Source organism: Melanerpes formicivorus, unplaced genomic scaffold (assembly GCF_026170545.1).
Source record: "Melanerpes formicivorus ecotype bairdi unplaced genomic scaffold, bMelFor1.0.p_v2 SCAF_81, whole genome shotgun sequence".
NCBI lineage: Eukaryota > Metazoa > Chordata > Aves > Piciformes > Picidae > Melanerpes > Melanerpes formicivorus.
Genome location: NW_027142433.1, coordinates 1,604,734 through 1,622,437, shown reverse-complemented (window position 1 = coordinate 1,622,437; position 17,704 = coordinate 1,604,734). Strand labels below are relative to the sequence as shown.

Here is a 17,704-nt window from a genome sequence, read left to right as displayed (position 1 = left end):
ATGGTCCTGCATCCCCTCTGCCTGGGGCTCTGCCTCCCCACCGCGTGGTCCTGCATCCCCTCTGCCTGGGGCTCTGCCTCCCCACCGCGTGGTCCTGCATCCCCTCTGCCCGGGGCTCTGCCTCCCCACGGCGTGGTCCTGCATCCCCTCTGCCTAGGGCTCTGCCTCCCCACGGCGTGGTCCTACATCCCCTCTGCCTGGGGCTGTCCCTCCTTAAGATCCTTTGCAATTAAAATGCTTCACCTGGGGCAGAGAGCCAGTGGTGACCTGCCTGAGACCCTCCCAGATGCTCCTGCAGGCTGAGCAGCCGCAGCACTCTGCCTGTCCTCACTGGAGAGGTGCTCCAGTCCCTTCACCACCTCAGTGACCCCTCGCAGGACTCTCCAGTGTGCCCTTATCTCTTGTACTGGGGCAGCCCAGCTCTGAATGCATCGCTCCAGGTGCGGCCCCAGCGGTGCAGAGCAGAGGGGGAGGGTCTCCTCCCTCCACCTGCAGGCAGCACTCCCCCAACACAGCCTAGGGCACCAGCGCCTTTCCTTGCTGCAAGGGCACATTGCTGGCTTGCATTCAACTTGGGGTCCCCCAGCACCCCCAGGCTCTCTCCCCTGGAGCTGCTTTGCAGCTGGGCAGTCCCCAGCACGGATCAGTGCTTGGGGTTGCTCCTCCACAGGCGCACTTCCCTGTCCTGAGCCATGTGAGCTCCCTGCCAGCCTCTTTCCACAGCCTGTCTCTGGATGGCAGCACGACCCTCTGGCACGTCAGCCACTCCTGCCAGTCTTGCAGCAGTGTGGGTGGGAACGACACAATCCTGCACAGGACACAGCCCAGCTGCCTTAGGGCCAAACTCTGAGAGGTACCTGGCCTCCCTGGTGGGACACATGCTGTTCTTTGTTGTCTGGCCCTTAGGTGAGCGAGCTGAGCTGTGGCAGATCCTTGTCCACTCGTGGTGCACGCTGCAGTCCTTCCCAGCACCTCCCTGTGGCCTCAGCTCCTGTGGATTTTGATCCTGTGGCCTGGGGTGCCAGCACCACATCCTGTGGGGAGACAGAGACCAAAGCTGCAGGAGCCTGGTTTGGGTGGCAGCATTCCCACGCGGGGTTTTGCAAGGCACTGTGAGCCAGCCTCGCTGTGCCTTCCAGAGGTCATGTGTAGCAAGAGGCTGGTGGAGGATCCCAGCGTGTCCCCGGGCTCTGCGGCTCACAGCCTGCTGCCAACGGCGACCAGGGGTCAGGAAGGCAATGCCGCCGAGGGCCAGCAGGGAGCATTTGACCTGGGAGGTGGCCTCGGTGCCGCTCAGCTGGGGACAGCAGGTGGCAGGGAGGCAAGGCAGCCTGGCAAGGGTCCCGCAGGCGGGCGGTGACAGCCCCGTGCGTATCAGCTGCAGCAGGCATCACTGCTTCGGTGCCTGGGGTGGGGGAAGCTTCCTCCCCACCTCCCTCCGCCGGGGCAGGAAGTTCACCTCCTGGAGCAAATTGGACAGGCAGGAGAGGTCCTGACGTGGTCCTGACCTGCACAGCAATTTGCAAGCTCTCCCTACTGACCTCAGCAGTGACACTGCTGCTTATGCCTCTGAGTCAAGCAAGGCCTGGCTGAGCAGCCACGTGCCCTGAAAACCACCTTCCCGGGGCTGTCCCACCCAGGCTGGCTGCAGGAGACACAACTGCACCAAGCCTGACCTCCTGGCACCCTCCTCCAGCAAGCCCATGGCACACAGAGGTGCATCAAGAGGAGTGTGGCCAGCAGAGCCAGGGAGGTTCTCCTCCCCCTCTGCTCTGCCCTGCTGAGACCTCACCTGGAATATTGCATCCAGTGCTGGGCTCCTCAGTTCAGATCTGCTGGAGAGAGTCCAAGGGAGGCTACCAGGATGATTAAGGGACTGCAGCACTGCCTGATGAGGAGAGGCTGAGAGTCCTGGGGCTGTTTAGTCCAGAGAAGAGAAGACTGAGAGGGATCTGATCAATGTCTATCAATAGCTGAGGGCTGGGGGTCAGGAGGGAGGGGACAGGCTCTGCTCACTTGCTCCCTGGGATAGGACAAGGGGCAGTGGATGGAAACTCCAGCACAGGAGGTTCCAGCTCAGCATGAGGAGGAACTTCTGCACTGGGAGGCTCCCAGAGCCCTGGAGCAGGCTGCCCAGAGAGGTTGTGGAGTCTCCTTCTCTGGAGCCTTCCCAGCCCCCTCTGGATGTGTTCTGTGACCTGTGCTGGGTTCTCTGCTCCTGCTCTGGCAGGGGGGTTGGGCTGGATGCTTTTGGGAGGTCCCTTCCAACCCCTGACATCCTGTGAGCTGTGATCTGCCCAAGCCAGGAGAGGAGATGGATTTTTAAACTGTCTTGAAAATAATACTAATAAAAGCAAAACTTTAAAGGAGTTTGTGTGTGTGTGTCTGTCTGTCTGTCTGTCTGTATCTGTGTGTCTGTCTGTATCTGTGTGTCTGTCTGTATCTGTTTGTGTGTGTCTGTCTGTGTTTGTTTGTTTTAAACCTAGAGCAGGCCAGGAGGGCTGTGCCCTGCCAGCTGGGCTGTGCCCTGCCAGCTGGGCTAGCTGGCTGGGATGAGCCTCAGGCTTCCTAGGCAGGACTGTTTGACCTGTTAGAGCTCATGAGAGCAGGTCAAAGCTGGGCTTAGGAGAATTTGCCCAAGCTGAGCTTCATAGGCATTGAGTACCAGGCTCAGGACAGATGGCAGCAGGATGGAAAAGTGAGACCTCATAAAAGCTCTGCCTTCTGATCAGATCATAGAACCAATAAGGTTGGAAAAGACCTCAAAGATCATCAAGTCCAACCTGTCCCCCAAGGTGTTGAAGGTCCTGGCTTCCTATTCCCATTCCCCAAGCAGTGCCAGACTCTGGGCCCTTTCTCATCAGACCCTTTTTGGGCCCCACCTCATCAGACCCTTTTTGGGCCCCACCTGGGCTTTCCTGCATGGGGAAGGGGCCTGTGTTGTGCTAGCACTGGTGCTGTGGCACTGCTGCCATGGCAGCCTCACAGACCCTGCAGCCCTGCTCTTCACCTGTGGGAACCTCTTCCCCATGCTCACCCCATGGGTGGCACGGCCAGGAGAAGAGGTCTGGCTAGAAGCCCAGCTTTGAAGAGCATGAAAAGTGACCATAAAAGGCAGAGAGGAGGATGTGTCCCATGCCCCCCCAGCTCATACCCACTGCCTTCTCCCCAGGGTGCAGCAAAACACATCCTGCCTCCCCGGGATGCCAGCTGTTTGTACCCATCCCCACTGCACACTGTAATTAGACCTGGCTGAGCCCCTATGATCAAGGTGAGGTGCCACCTGCCAAGGTGAGGTGCCACCTGCCAAGGTGAGGTGCCACCTTCCTGCGTGTCAAAACAGAGATCTTCCTGAGCACACACATCAGGGCTCACAATGTGACCTCTCTGCTGCGTGGGCTATGAAAAACCCTCCCTAGGTTTTGAGGCCACTTTGCCAATGCCAATGCTCTGCCTGCCACCTCCACACGTGCCCAGAGCTCCCACACCCTGCCATGGCTGCTCCAGCACTACTGGAAGGGGCTACAAGAAAGCTGGGGAGGGACTTGTGAGGGTGTCAGGGAGGGATAGGACTGGGGGGGATGGAGCAGAACTAGAAGTGGGGAGATTGAGATTGGCTGTGAGGAAGAAGTTGTTCCCCAGGAGGGTGGTGAGAGCCTGGCACAGGCTGCCCAGGGAGGTGGTGGCAGCCTCCTGCCTGGAGGTGTTTGCAGCCAGGCTGGAGGTGGCTGTGAGCAACCTGCTGTGGTGTGAGGTGTCCCTGCCCATGGCAGGGGGTTGGAGCTGGCTGAGCCTTGAGCTCCCTTCCAGCCCTGACAAGTGGATCTCTGATTTGGTGGGAGGCTGTGATGGGAAGGGACCCCAGCAGCAGCAGCCCCAGGGACCACACACAGAGGCTGCACAGGGGCCTGTGAGAATCACAGAGGCTGGCACTGAAGCCTGGCATGGTCACCATGGCACCTCTGGAGAGAACCTTTCAGCTGGAAAGGCAAAAGCCACGAGTGGACCAGCTGGTGCAGAAGGACAGCAATGTCTCCCCACAGCAGCCTGCCCTCTCCCCTTCCCACCTCCCCCAGCCCCCCTGCCTGTGCTGACCCAGCTGTGCTCAGGGCAGCCCTGCAAAGACAGGGCTAGGGACAAGCAGGGGCTGGGGACCATGGTGTTGCTCACACCTGGGTGAAGAAAGGAAGCAAAACTTCCTGCTTTGGTCTCCCAGACAGAAACCACCACCAGAAGGTGCCCTGGGTAGGCTCCAGCTCGGATAAAGGTGAGCCTCAGGGGACTGCAGGGGCACCAGCCTGGCACCAGCCTCTCCTGCCCAGCTGCCATTGCTCTGCCCTTCTCCTTGGGATGCCCCCCTTGTTAATACCCTGCCCTGCTCTCTCCTGGTCTGAACCAAGGGGCTGAGAGCTCAGGGGGGCTGGGGTGTGCAGAGGAGCCCAGGCAGAGGCTGCACACCCTGGGTAGCTGCTGGGGCTCAGCAGTTGGTGACACAGGTGAAGCACAGGGGATGAGGGCCGGGCTGGACTGACTGTCCTGCTCCAAGTGGCACTTTCATGGTGGCCAGGACACTGTGGCTGGACCCACAGCTCCAGTCCCCTGTGCCCTGCCCAACCCTGGCATTTGTCTAGCAGCAGTCTCAGACAGGGAGACATTGGCACAGTCAAGAGGAAAAGGTGGGGAGAAATTGGAGCTTCTCAAGGGCTGATAAAGTGATGACCTCTCCCTGGCAGATGTTTAGGTCACCAGGGGTGTTGGCAGGTCCTGTTGCAACCAATTGCAAAGCTCAGCTTGTCAGGTGGTGAGCAGCAAAGATCAGCCTGACCGGCAGCATTCAGGGAAGGTGATGGCACAGGCAGGGTAGATGTGCTGGGACATGTTTTGCCAAGCTACAGCTGCCACATGCCAGCAGCACCTGCTGGTGAGCTGCCTTTGGCAAGACACTGAGGGACAGAGCCAGCCCCAGCATCACCAGGCCTGCCCCAACCCGAGCCCTGTTTGCCCTGAGCTATCAACAGCAGCTTGCTCCACCAGAGCTGGTGCCCATGCCTCGCTCAGGGTCCTGCAGGCTCCTGGGCAACCCAAGCAGCACTTGGCAAGACACCACCATCCCACCAGCTCCTACCCTCACCCACCCTCTCCCCTCTGTCCTCACCAAAGCTACAGCTCTACACCACAGCACCATTGTCTTGAAGACTGGGAAGAGAGAGGAGAGCAGAGCCTGGAGCAGCCATGCACACCACGGAGTGTCCCCTGCCCCAGGAGGTGCCACACCTTGCAGAGCTTCCTCATTAAACACCATGCCCAGGACCCCAGCAGGCCCAGCAACAACCACCAAACATACCAAGGGCTTTGTATCAAACCCAGGGCTTGTGAGGGAGGAAATGCCAAGGGCCAGCTGCACGTGGATGGGAGGAAGGTGCCGGTGCCCACAGCACTGAGGCAGCTCTCTGGCATCCAGCTCGCCCTGCAAGGCTGTTTGGGCACAAGCAGGGACCTCTCACCTCAGGTGTGCTCTGCAAGACCACCTCCCCTGGCTGCAGGAGAGCTGTGGCAGCTGCTGGCAGGCAGAATGTGGGCAGGGAGGGTGCAGATCTGCTGCAACTGCAGGTCAAAGCCATCAATAAATGTGACAGAACCACAGAATGTTAGAGGCTGGAAGGGAGCTCCAGAGCTCCCCCAGGCCAACCCCTGCCAGAGCAGCATCACCCAGGGCAGGCTGCACAGGAATGCATCCAGGGGGGGTTGGAAAGGCTCCCCAGAAGGAGACTCCACAGCCCCCCTGGGCAGCCTGCTCCAGGGCTCTGGCACCCTCACACCAAAGAAGTTTCTCCTCATGCTGAGCTGAAACCTTCTCTCTTCAAGCTGGAACCTGTTCTTTCTTGTCCTGTTCCTGTGCATTACTGAACAGAGCTTGGCCTCCTCCACTTGCCCCCACCCCTCAGATACTTATTGATCAGATCCCTCTCAGCCTTCTCCTCTCCAGACTCAACAGCCCCAGGGCTCTCAGTCTCTCTTCCCAGGGGAGATGCTCAAGTCCCCTCAGCATCCTCCTGGCTCTGCCTTGGGCTTTGGAGCCTGGGGGGCATGCAGCACATGCTGTGGGGCTGACAGGCACAGAGCAGCATCCCTGCAGCCTCCACGTGCTGCTGCTCAGAAATGCCTTCCCCAACCCATCCTGGCAGGTCTGGCCCTACCATCCTTCAGATGACAGAGGCCTGAGCTATTGCTGCACTCACCTGGTGATCCCCAGAGAGATGCTGGCTGCACCTCACGGAGCTGCCTCCGGGGTGAATCCCAGGAGCATCTGAGCTGTGGGCAAGCATGCCCAGGTTCCAGAGCTGAATGTGATGCTCAAAAGCATGGCTGCCCTCTCAGCCCTCTCTCACACAGCCACTTGCAGGGATTGGCTGGGTCCCCCCAGCTCTGAGGTCCCTGCTGTCCCTCCAGGGTGGCACGCTCAGCTGCAGGTGGCACTATGTGCCATGGCAGTGCTGGGGGCAGGAGCTAGGGTTAGGACTCTCTCTGTGCAGTCAGCCCTGGAAGGGACCCTGAAACACCCCATCCCCTCCTCTCCTCGTGCCTGTCACTGCCCCAGAGGAGCAGAAGCAGACTCCCCCAGGGGACATGAGAGCTGCAGACTGACCCAAACCCAGCCCAGCACAACTCCTGCTGAGGCAGAAAGGAAAAGCAAGGCAGGACTGCAGCTGTGCCTCCCTGCTGCAGCCCGAGCTCATCATCTTCAGCAGCTTGTCTTTCGACAAAGAGGCTCTGACAGAGGCATTCAGCACCTGCAATGCCTTGCTGCAAGATCCCAGAGAGCCTGACCCCGGGCTGGGCTTCCAGCCACCTCCTCTGCCCGAGGCAGCTCCCAGCTCAGCTGCTTCGCCTTACCGCTGAGCGCCGCCCAGCCCTGGCTGTCCGTCCAGTCTGCCCTGTCTCCCCTGCACGCCCTTTGGTCTGATACGAATCCTTTCATCTGCCAGAGGGTTTCTGCCAGGACAGCCTTCTCAGGCTCCTCTCTCTGGGGACTGATGCCAAAAACACTGATTGCAGCCCTGCAGCCTCTCCAAGCTCTGCCCTGACTGAGGAGCAGCTACTGAGGAGCTAGACAGAGGCTGCAGTGCTCATTCTGGTCCCTCTCACAAGCTGTTCCTGATCCCATCTGCCAGCTTGCCTTTGAGATCTCTCCTTTGGGTACAGCACTGTCTTTTGTAAGGCAGGGCTGAAAAGCCTCCCTGACCCTGCAGGCAGACTCAGCTCCCTTGGTCATGTGGCAGAGGTCTGCTCAGAGCCTCTGGCATCTCCCTCTCTCACAGGTCAGCCTTAACCTGTCCTGGGAAGCTGCAGTGCAGGGCAGTATCTGTAGGAGCAGCCCTGGGACAGGGGCTCTGGGGTCTTCATCCCTGGAGGCTTCAGAACTCTCCTGGACACATCCCCGAACCATCTGGCCCAGCCAGGGCACCCTCCCTGCTCAGAGCAGGGCTGGCTGGAGGTGTGAGAGCTCCCTCCCAGACAAATACTTCCTGAGGCTCCACACTTTGCCCATTCTCAGCCAAACCCACCCAGGCTCCCATCCCTCTTTCCTCTTCCCTGCCAGACAGCTGCTTGTGCTCCTGCCACCCTCCCAAAGGGGTTTCCCCTCCCTGTTTCCTCACCCAGCTCTTCAGAGCTATGTCCTCTACCCCTAGCCTCTCTGGGCAGCTCTCCTCCAAACCTTCCAAAGCTGCCCACTCAAGGGCTATCCCTGGAAGCTTCCAGAGGAGCTGGCTGCAGCACAGTGCCCATGCTGAGAGGGGCACATGCTGGCCCTTGGGGTTTCCTTCAATCCCATTGCCCTCACCAGCAGGGATGGGAGCCCTGCCATGGCCATCTCAAGCTTTCTCCTCCCTTGGCCATGGCTTTGGCTACTGTTCCCACCCCTGTTTCTGCTGGCAGTGCCCTGCACAGCTGAAAGGCAGCTGAGTGGTAAAGGACTTGGGCTGGGTTTGGAGCAAGGCAACGATTCCCCATGGAGATAAACTGGTGACTGGGGAGCAGGCAGGGATGAGCAGGGCTTGCCTCACACAGCCTGGCTGCCCAAGACGTCACAGGGTGACCACAAACGAGGTTCCATGCTCAAGACCTGCCCTGGAGCACCCCCTGGAAGGCTCCAGACCCGAGGATCACAAGCAGAAAGCTGCTGGTTGAGCAGTGACTCACAGCTGCCACTGCCGGCTCTGCCCCCGGCCCACGCTTGGCATTTCTCACCGCCCTGCGTCACCCCCAGCTCTGCCACCAGCCCCCAGGCTGCAGGCAGGACCCAGCAACTCCATCTGCACAGCCCCAGCCCCATGCAGTGGCACCAGTGGTGCCTCTGCTAGCCTGGCAAGCGAAGAGGAGGGGAAGGGAGCGTGCCGGGAAGAGGCTGGCAGACAGGAACCTGCCTGCTCTCCTTGACCCAGTTGCTGTTTCTCCATCGTTGCTGTCACACCTGGATGTGTCTGCTGGCCAGCAGGGATTAGCTGGGGGATTAAGCTCCATGCATACACAACTGTTAGCCAAGAGCAGGCCACCACAAGCCACCCCTCCCTGCAGAGAAGCAGCTCCACAGCACCTGTGGTGATTGTGCATCCCCAGCCCTGTGCAGCACCAAACTCATAGAGCCACAGAACTGTCAGGGTTGGAAGGGACCTCAAGGCTCAGCCAGTCCCAACCCCCTGCCATGGCCAGGGACACCTCACACCACAGCAGGTTGCTCACAGCCACCTCCAGCCTGGCTGCAAACACCTCCAGCCAGGAGGCTTCCACCACCTCCCTGGGCAGCCTGTGCCAGGCTCTCACCACCCTCCTGGGGAACAACTTCTTCCTCACAGCCAATCTCAATCTCTCCATTTCCAGTTCTGCTCCATCCCCCCCAGTCCTATCCCTCCCTGACACCCTCACAAGTCCCTCCCCAGCTCTCTTGTAGTCCCCTGCAGATTGTTCTGGAGAGCATTTAGACAAAGGTCCACATCAGCAGAGCCCAACCTGCTTCCCAGCTCCCAGCAGCTACAGCCACAGCCAGGGGCCACCATGGGCAGCTCTTCAGTGTGCTCCCAGGTGAGGCCAAAAGAGAGTGCAGCAGCTTCCCACCCACACCACCTCTGCTACTCACAGAAGGGCTGAGCCCAAGGTGCTGCTCAGGACTGACCTATTTCTGCAGCAAACACCATGCCAGAAGCAGCTCTCTGCTCTGCAGAGATGCTTAAGAAACAGAGGGGGGAAAATCCTAACAAATAAAAGTGAGGTGCTTTAAATGTGTCCCTTGAGGCCAACTCAAGGAAGAGGCTCTGCAGAGCCTGGATGCTCCCAGATGTCAGTTCTGTGCTGCTGCAGCTTCCCACACAGACCACTGAGCCAACCCTCCCGTGGGCACTTGCCCTCCCAGCAGGATGCAGCAGCCTGGGCAGCACAGCCACAGCCCCACCACCGAGGGCTGAGCAGCACAGGGCCCCTCCTGACCTCACCTGGTGCCCAGCAGGCCCAGGGAAGAGGCTGGGCAGAGTCATACTCCCTCACCAGGCAGCACTAAATCAGTCATTATGTGACACAGCAGGGTGAGCAAGCACCAGAGACATCTGTGTCTCCCAAGTGCCTGAGGCTGGGAAATGGACTCAGACAGCCCAGAGCTGCTCCACACAAAACCCACACTGAAGCCTCCACAAGTGCCATGCCTGTCATTAACTGAGGAAACCAGAGAAGCAAGTCCCAACAGGTGGTTAACAGCTCTCCTGTGGCTGAAGAGACCCCACACTTCCCAGATCACAGCTCACAGGGTGTCAGGGGTTGGAAGGGACCTCCCAAGAGCATCCAGCCCAACCCCCTGCCAGAGCAGGAGCAGAGAACCCAGCACAGGTCACACAGAACACATCCAGATGGGGCTGGGAAGGCTCCAGAGAAGGAGACTCCACAACCTTTCTGGGCAGCCTGCTCCAGGGCTCTGGGACCCTCCCAGTGCAGAAGTTCCTCCTCATGCTGAGCTGGAACCTCCTGTGCTGGAGTTTCCATCCATTATACAATGCACAGGGCAAGGCAACCTCCCTCCCAGCCCTCCAAGGCAAGCTGTTGGGAGCAAAACCACCACTGCAGCAAAGCCAAGTCAGTCCCAATCATTTATTCATTGCAGCACTTGAAGTACACCAGGTACCTGAAGTTCCCCAGACAGACAGCAGGAAGAATACTTGGTACAGCAGATTGTGCATAAAAAGATGTTTAGAGAGATAAAACCCCATGGGAACCTCTCACCTCTTGCTCCCACAGAGCAGAGCAGCCCTGAGCACAAGTTAGCATCAATGGCTTCAGCCTTTCCAGCCAGCTGTGGTTAGAAGCCTGATGGTGGCCCCAAGGGGCAGCAAGACATCAGGTCCCACAGCTGCAGGAAGGGGCAGTGGCTTCAAACTAGAGCAGAGCAGATTTAGATTGGGTCTCAGGGAGAAGTTCTTCACTCTGAGGCTGGTGGAACTCTGGCACAGGCTGCCCAGGGAGGTGGCTGAGGTCCCTTCCCTGGAGATATTCAAGATGAGGCTGGATGAGGCCCTGGGCAGCCTGGTCTAGCTGGGGATGTCCCTGCTGGCTGCAGGGAGGTCAGGCTGGATGAGCTTTGGAGGTCCCTCCCAGCCTGGGCCATCCTGATTCTCAGGCCTGCTCTTCAGGAGCTTGGCTTTCAGCTGCTGAGCAGAGCTTGCCTTGCAGTCAGGTTCAGCCTCGTGGAGCATGTCTGCAAGGTTTGCCCCAGCTTTGGTGTGGCAGGGTGAGAGCAGCTCCTCTGAAGACAAGCCTTCACGTGCTTCAGGATCCACCACAGGCAGTGCACTTGAGCCACCCAGCCAGCCTGCTAGAGCCAAGCTGGTGCAGGGCAGATGTTTTGAGAGGCTGTTCCTGAGCTGTGCACAGCTCAGTCATGCTTCTGCCAGGCACTGCTTTGCAGCCCTGCTGAGGCAGCATCCACCCACTCCAGGGCTCCAGTTTTATGCCAGAAAAATATCCCACAACAACAACAAAAAAGACTAAAAAGCATTTCTCTTCAGTTTCCACATCTCCACTGTCAGGAACTGCTCACCTGCTGCCAGGAAGCAAGGTGGGGTCTGAAGCCCTGTGCCTGCAGAACAGCAGGCAACCTTTATTTCAGTAGCACCAGAAGGGGATGGGAAAAGGCTCCTGTCCCTGACACAAGACTGACACCCAGCTGAGACTGCCTTTATTTAATCTAGCAGATCACTGTATCTCTCTAGAGTTTGCTTCTCCAGTTCCAACAGCTTCTCATACAATTTCTCAGCAGTTTCTTCATCCACATCCATCTGGAAGACAGTAAGAGCAGCACTGTGAGGCCACGACCCTGGCTGCAGCCAGCAGGGACACAGAAGGCAGCTCTGGGGATGGGCAAAGTGCATCTCCAGAGCTCCCTTGCTCAGAAAGGGGCAACTGAAGGCACCAGGTTGCAAGCCAGAATATCTCCACTGTCCTCCACACTCCAATACCCTGGTAAAGCTCAGCTAGCCCCACATCCATTATTGTTGCTCAGCACCCAGCAGGCATGGCTCCCACTCCAGCACCAACCCTCTCTCACGAGGGGGATGGCAGCTGCCCAGCCAAGCCCCCTGCAGCAGGAGGCTGCTGCTTCATTTACCTTTCTGGGCTCCACATAGCTCTTTCCCCATCCAGAAGTGCAGCTGTGGTATTTGGCAAGCTCATCCAGGCACTCTGGCTTCTGTTTGAACAGCCACACCTAGGGAGAACAGCACAGATGGGCACAAGTCCAGGGCACACTTATCCCAGCCAAGCCTGCAGTCAAGGACTCAGCTGCCAGTGGACACAGGAGGCCACCCCATACACAGGTGCTCTGAGCAAGCAGGGCAACACTTGATAGCTGGAGAAGCAGTTCTGACCTGGCTCTCCTCAGCTGTGACCTGGTGAGACACTGCAACAGGTTGCCCAGGGAGGTGTTTGCAGCCAGGCTGGATGTGGCTCTTAGCCACCTGCTGTGGTGTGAGGTGTCCCTGCCCATGGCAGGGGGCTTGGAACTGGCTGAGCCTTGAGCTCCCTTCCCACCCTAACAATTCCATGATTCTATGCCCTACCCTCTTCATGCCTCAGTGCTAAGCCACTTGAGCATCTTGGCCATGTTGAGCTTGCTCACTGCTGTGCTTGGCACACACTGTGCCCTGCATTCCCACCTCCACACCCTGGGAGGTATGGAGGTCACCTGCATGACTATGGCTGCTTCACTGCCAAGGGGGAAAGCAGCACTCTCCCTCCTGGAGGCAGAGGCAGGAGTGGTTTTCTAGCATAAAGTCATTTGACAGGCAGCTGCTGAAGGGTATGAAGCCATCACCTGGCTGAGCAGCCCTGCTCACGCCTGGCCCCCACCCCCCAGCCTTGCTGTGAGGATCTCTCTTCAAGCCAGCAGACCCTGAAGAGCTGCCCAGAGGGGTGGCATGTTACACACCAAGCAAGCTGTCAGCTACTCACATGAGCTTCTGCTCCATTGTAGGGTGTCAGAGTGTAGGTCTTGGCAAAGAATCGGATCTGAGGGGGAAAGAGGACAGGACAGAGTGCATGGTGTGGCCAGAGGCTTCTCCATCAAGCCCCCTGCAGCCCACCCACAGCAGAGGACCCACCAGAGGTGAAAGTGCTTCTCAAAGCTGACTACTGCACACTTATGACTGAAGCATCCCTTCTGCACTGCAGATTAGCTTTCCCTGGAGCCACCCAGCAGCTCAGCAAGCCTCACTCCAAGCTCCCCCATGGAGATCACCAGGAGGGTGGTGAGGCACTGGCACAGGTTGGCCAGGGAGGTGGTGGAAGCCTCATCCCTGGAGGTTTTGAAGGCCAGGGATGTAGTGTGAGGTGTCCCTGGCCATGGCAGGGGGGTTGGAGCTGGCTGAGCCTTGAGGTCCCTTCCAGCCCTGACCATTCTGTGATCACCCCCAAAGCAAGAGCCACACAAGCCTTGCAGGCACCACCTCTTGAGTGGTCTCAGGAGCACATATGGCAGGGGGCAGAAGGATCTGCAGTCCTGCCAGTGTTGAGGACAACTGAGAAGGCATTGCCTCTCCTCTGACAGGAGAAATGTGATCCCTTAGGATCAGCTACTGCCAGAAGAAAAGCCAAGCTAGCTGCATGAGCAGCAAGACTCAGAGCATAGGGATAGAACCTGACAAGCTGAATCCCAAAGGAAGAAAGGCAAGGAAAGCTTTGGGAAAGCAGTGGAAGAGGCAGAAGAGAACAGCAGGCTTTGCTTTCCAGAAGGATGGAAAGAAGAGAGCAGGAGAGGGAGAGGGAAAGGACACTGAGATACACAGAACCTGTTAGCAAAACGAGCATTTCAAAGCACAAGTGGCCAAGCTTTGTTCTGAGCTCTGCTGCCACCACAATGGCAGAGCTCAGAAGCCCACAGCAGGCTGGCAAACCCCCCAGGGAGAGCCTTCACAAATGCTGCTGTGGCTGAAGGACTGAGCCCCCCAACCCCACTGAACCCCCAGGGTGCCAAAGGCAGTCCAGCCTGCCCAATGCAGCAGGAGGAAGGGCTGTACAGCAGCATGGGCAGACATGCAGCACCTTACTTGCAGTGAAATATATCAGAGCAGGGCAACCTGAGCTCCCAGCAGCCAGGGGCTCCCCACTTACCAGCCACATGATGGGCATCAGCAGCTTCCACAGAAAGACTGGCAAAATCCTGTAGGTCATGTTGGACATCACAAGCCCAGGACAAACAACACTGGAGTACAGACCCTGCAGAGAAGCAGCAGAGTCAGTGTGCACACAGACAACAGTCAGAATGGATCACACTCCTTCCCTCCTTGTGCTCCCCAAAGAGGGTGAGAGCACAGAAACCAGCTCACAGCAGATACTCCTCCTCTGAAGTTACCAAAGAGCGATCAGATGCAGTGATTCCTGAGACCTCCAAGCTGGAGGTGCCCAAGTTAAACCTGTGCCCATGGTAAGCCCACGAGACAGAAGGTGCAGCCTCCCAGTGCCTCCCAGCCTCATGCTGCAGCCCACATGCAGCTCAGCAGCAGCACCCCACTCACACCAAAGGCCACCTCACCTCCAGGGGGCATGTCCAGCTGCCTAGGACTATTTCTCCTGAAGTACAGAATCATAGAATGGGTTGGAAGGGACCTTAAGGATCATCTACTTCCAACAGGCAGGGACACCTTCCAGTGGCTCAGGCTGCTCAAGGCCTCATCCACCCTGTCTTTGAACACCTCCAGGGAAGGTGCACCCACAACCTCCCTGGGCAACCTCTTCAAGAGAGTGCAGTCACTGCTGCTGGCTTAGGGCTGCCACTCACCAGCAAGAATCCAGCATCTGCTCACACATCTTGGGTGTGATAAACACAGAATCATAGAACTGTCAGGCTTGGAAGGGACCTCAAGGATCAGCCAGTTCCAACCCCCCTGCCATGGCTAAGGGTCACCTCAGGTTGCTCACAGCCACATCCAGCTTGGCCTTCAAAACCTCGAGGGATGAGGCTTCCATCACCCCCCTGGGCAACCTGTGCCAGGCTCTCAGCACAAACACTTGAACAGCAGCATGGAGCCATCAAGAGAGGCAGCAGAGCTTGCACCTCGAGTGCTTGCAGGCACAGCTGCCTGAGCAGCCCTGCTCTGATAGGCAGGCATGCCCAACAGGAGCAGCAGCTTTTTCCTTTGGTCATGCAGCTTTTCAACTTAAGGACTGCTCTTACAGCCCTCTGCTTGCCGGATTCTGACCCCAGACCCCCAGCAGCAATCTCTGTAGCAGATTCTCCCCCAGCCAGGCTACCGGTTCAGCCTCAGCTGTGTTTAGCTCATTAAGGAACCTATTGGACTGCTTTGTTGTTCCCAAGCTGCCTTCTTTCATAGCAATGCTAATTATGAGCAGCAGGAGCTTATTAGGTTTCCTCAGGCACGCAGACTCCATCGTCACCTGCTTATTGAATTTCCTGTTCAGAACCACGCTGGTCAGGTCAGTAGCATATTTGGAGGAGCTGTATGATTCCTTCCCCTTGGCATGCTGATAGTCAGAAAGGCTGAAGGCAGACTCCCTGGCATTGCTGGAAGAGGTCCAGATGAGTCGTGAGGGCTTCTCCTTGCCGCAGAGCAGAGCCTCGAGCTGACGAACCTGCAAAGTAATTGTGGGCTGGCTTAGCAGAGGGATTGTGAAGCCTTGCAGTAGAGCCCTGCGGTCCTTAAAAGCTATCAGCTTCTCTCAGAGGTCCTACTCTTGGCCATTCTTCACTGGACTAGCCAGAAGCAGCTGCTGCTCAGGTGTAGCTTCAGCCCTGGGTCCACCAGGAGGGTTTACAACCCTTCTCTAACGCAGCTCAGTTGAGTCCCTGAGAACCTAACACAGAGAAGTCTTGGTGGCTGCTCCGGACAGAGCTGCCTATGGTTTACCTCTATCCATTGCCCTGAGATTACATTAACCCTTCCAACAACAATGGTCTTTGCCCCAGCATTGGTTATCTGTCAGGCTGCAGCCTGCACCAGTGTCTGAGCCTGTAAAACCCAGCTGTGGCACCAGTGCCACCTGTGCCCACCCCCACCCACACCAACCCCCAGATCAAGGGCTCCATCTTCACATGTAGCCTCACCAGGATAAAGTGTCCAAAGAGGTTGGTAGCAAACACCTCCTGCAGCCCATCTCCATTAAGCCTGTCTGTCTGGGTCATGACACCTTCTGCAGTGGTCAACATGTGAAGCAGCTTCCTGGAAGCCAAGCATTGGACTTTAGAGAGGAACATCGCCAGGAGATACCTACTGCTCCCCCGCTTCAGTCCTTCAGCAGTCTCCCCTGCCTCACAGGCTCCACATAGACTCTCTGGTTTCACCTTCAAAGGCTCCATTAACCCATGAGAAAGCTATCAGGAAAAGGGTTACAGACTACCCCATCCCCTTTATGTGTAAGTGTCTCAGTACTGACTGGACTTATCCCTTGCTTCACTTCACCACAGTAAAAATGCCATTAAACACAACAGCATTTCCCTTTCATGTCACACTCAGCTTCAAAGCCAGCTCCAACACAAAACTAAGCCCTGGGGCCAGGCTTAATTCAGATAAGAACACTCCAGAGTCTGTGCCCAACGCTCCAGCAAGTGTATTACACCCTACAGCCTGTCACCTTGCTCCCTAGCTCAGCTTCCCCACGATGCTGACAGCAGAGTGCATGCTTATTCCCAAGGTGTTTATAGACTCAGCTTCCCAAAATACTGTGGCCCACAGCTGAGATCAACTACAAACCCACAGAGTGGAATCAAGACATTAAGGAGACCCAGCAGGAGCAAACTTCACCTTCCCCACAACCCAATGGTGCTTTTCACTCCAGCCCCAGGATCAGATGCTGCAGGCTTTGGGTGAAGACTCACCTCTCACCCCAGTCCTGCCAGGGATCAGAAGCAGCCTTGGAGCCCCTCAGCACTTCACCCAGCTGCCTAGCCCACCCACACATCCTGTCACACCAGGGAATGGGGACAGAGCCTTCAATTCTGGTACAAAGGGCATGCCTTGGCCGTGGGGGTGCTGCCAGAACCCCCTGCTGCCTGCAAAGCAAGGACCCAGCCCCCACCCCCGCCCCAACATCTCCTACCCAGTGAGGAGACCATGCCAGAGTGCCTTAAAGTTCACGTGTGGGTTGGGCATGATCCCAGCATTGAGGTAGACAAAGTCCAGGCGCTTAAACCTGTGTGGTGAAGAAACAGAGGTGAGAGAGAAGAGGGTGGACAAGGGGGTCCGGTGGTGCGGCATGAGGACACAAAGGGGGCTCGGTGGGGTGGAGAACTGAGATCCAATACCTGCAGCGGAGTTCACGGGCTACACGCAGGACCGAAGCCAGGTTACCTAGGTCCACGTCCACGGTGGAGACCTGGGCATCGGGGTGGGTGGCCAGGATGAGGTCGCGAGTGGCTTCACTCTTCTGAGCGTTGCGGCAGGCGATACAGAGATGGATGCGGCCATCCTCCTCCAGCAGCCGTTGGCACAGCGCTAGCCCCACACCGCTGCAAACGGTAGCGTGTCAGACACGGCGCTGGAGGGCTGGGCCGGGCCGAGCCGAGCCAAGCCAACCTTCCTGGCCCGACGCGCCCCAGCTCACCCCAGCCCGCTCTATCACCGGGGCGGAGCTAGCCAGGACAAGCCCATCCTAGCTCACTCTAGCCGGCCCTATTAGGGTTCTCCCTCCCCCCGCTCCCCAAGCCCGGTAGCCGCCGCTCACCCGCTGGCACCGGTTACCAGCACGACTCGTTCCATCGCGTCCTGTCGTGGCCGCCGCTACCGCCCCCCCGCCGCTATAAGCGTAGCCGGTACGTGCCGCCCCGCCCTGCCCTGCCCCGCCAGCCAATCGGCAGGAGCCGATGGGGCGGACCCCGAGGCGGTGGTGGCGTGATAGTGGGCTGAGGGCGGTAGGGGGCGGGGACACGCTCAGCCCTGGTCACGCCTCCTGTGGGTAGACCACGCCCCTGCCGTGGTGTAGGTCACGCCCCCCGCTGTGGTGCAGGCCACGCCCCTACCGCGCAGGCTCCGCTTACTCCGCCGAGCTGCTGGGGTCTGCTCTGCCGTGTTCGCTGCTCTTGCCTGGCCTTTCCTTGTCCTGCCTTGTCTTTCCCTGTCCTGGCCTACCTTGCCCGTGCCCCACAGCTGCAGCAGGCAGGCTTTCCCCAGGCAGTCACGTCCCGCTCTGCCCCCCCCATCCCTTGCCTCAGAGA

At 58.2% G+C, this 17,704-nt stretch overlaps 1 protein-coding gene across 1 annotated transcript; it reads right to left on the bottom strand.

Annotated features, from left to right (window-relative positions):
- Nucleotides 1-10,120: 10,120 nt before the first annotated feature.
- Nucleotides 10,121-17,311, bottom strand: HSD17B7 (hydroxysteroid 17-beta dehydrogenase 7). The gene is made up of 9 exons (XM_068164539.1): nt 17,215-17,311; nt 16,796-16,999; nt 16,591-16,683; nt 15,599-15,713; nt 14,932-15,126; nt 13,648-13,752; nt 12,490-12,546; nt 11,648-11,746; nt 10,121-11,318 (listed from the first exon to the last, which is right to left on the bottom strand). The coding sequence occupies exons 1-9, from the start codon at nt 17,247-17,249 to the stop codon at nt 11,223-11,225; spliced, it is 999 nt and encodes a 332-aa protein (XP_068020640.1). The 5' UTR covers nt 17,250-17,311; the 3' UTR covers nt 10,121-11,222.
- Between the last annotated feature and the right edge of the window lie 393 nt (nt 17,312-17,704).

Coding starts and splice junctions, on each gene's coding strand:
- HSD17B7 (XM_068164539.1), bottom strand. CDS start 17,249: ATGGAACGAGTCGTGCTGGTAACCGGTGCCAGCGG. Junction 17,000..17,214: donor CTGGTAACCGGTGCCAGCGG/GTGAGCGGCGGC, acceptor TACCGTTTGCAG/CGGTGTGGGGCTAGCGCTGT. Junction 15,714..16,590: donor TGGCATGGTCTCCTCACTGG/GTAGGAGATGTT, acceptor CTTGGCTTCCAG/GAAGCTGCTTCACATGTTGA.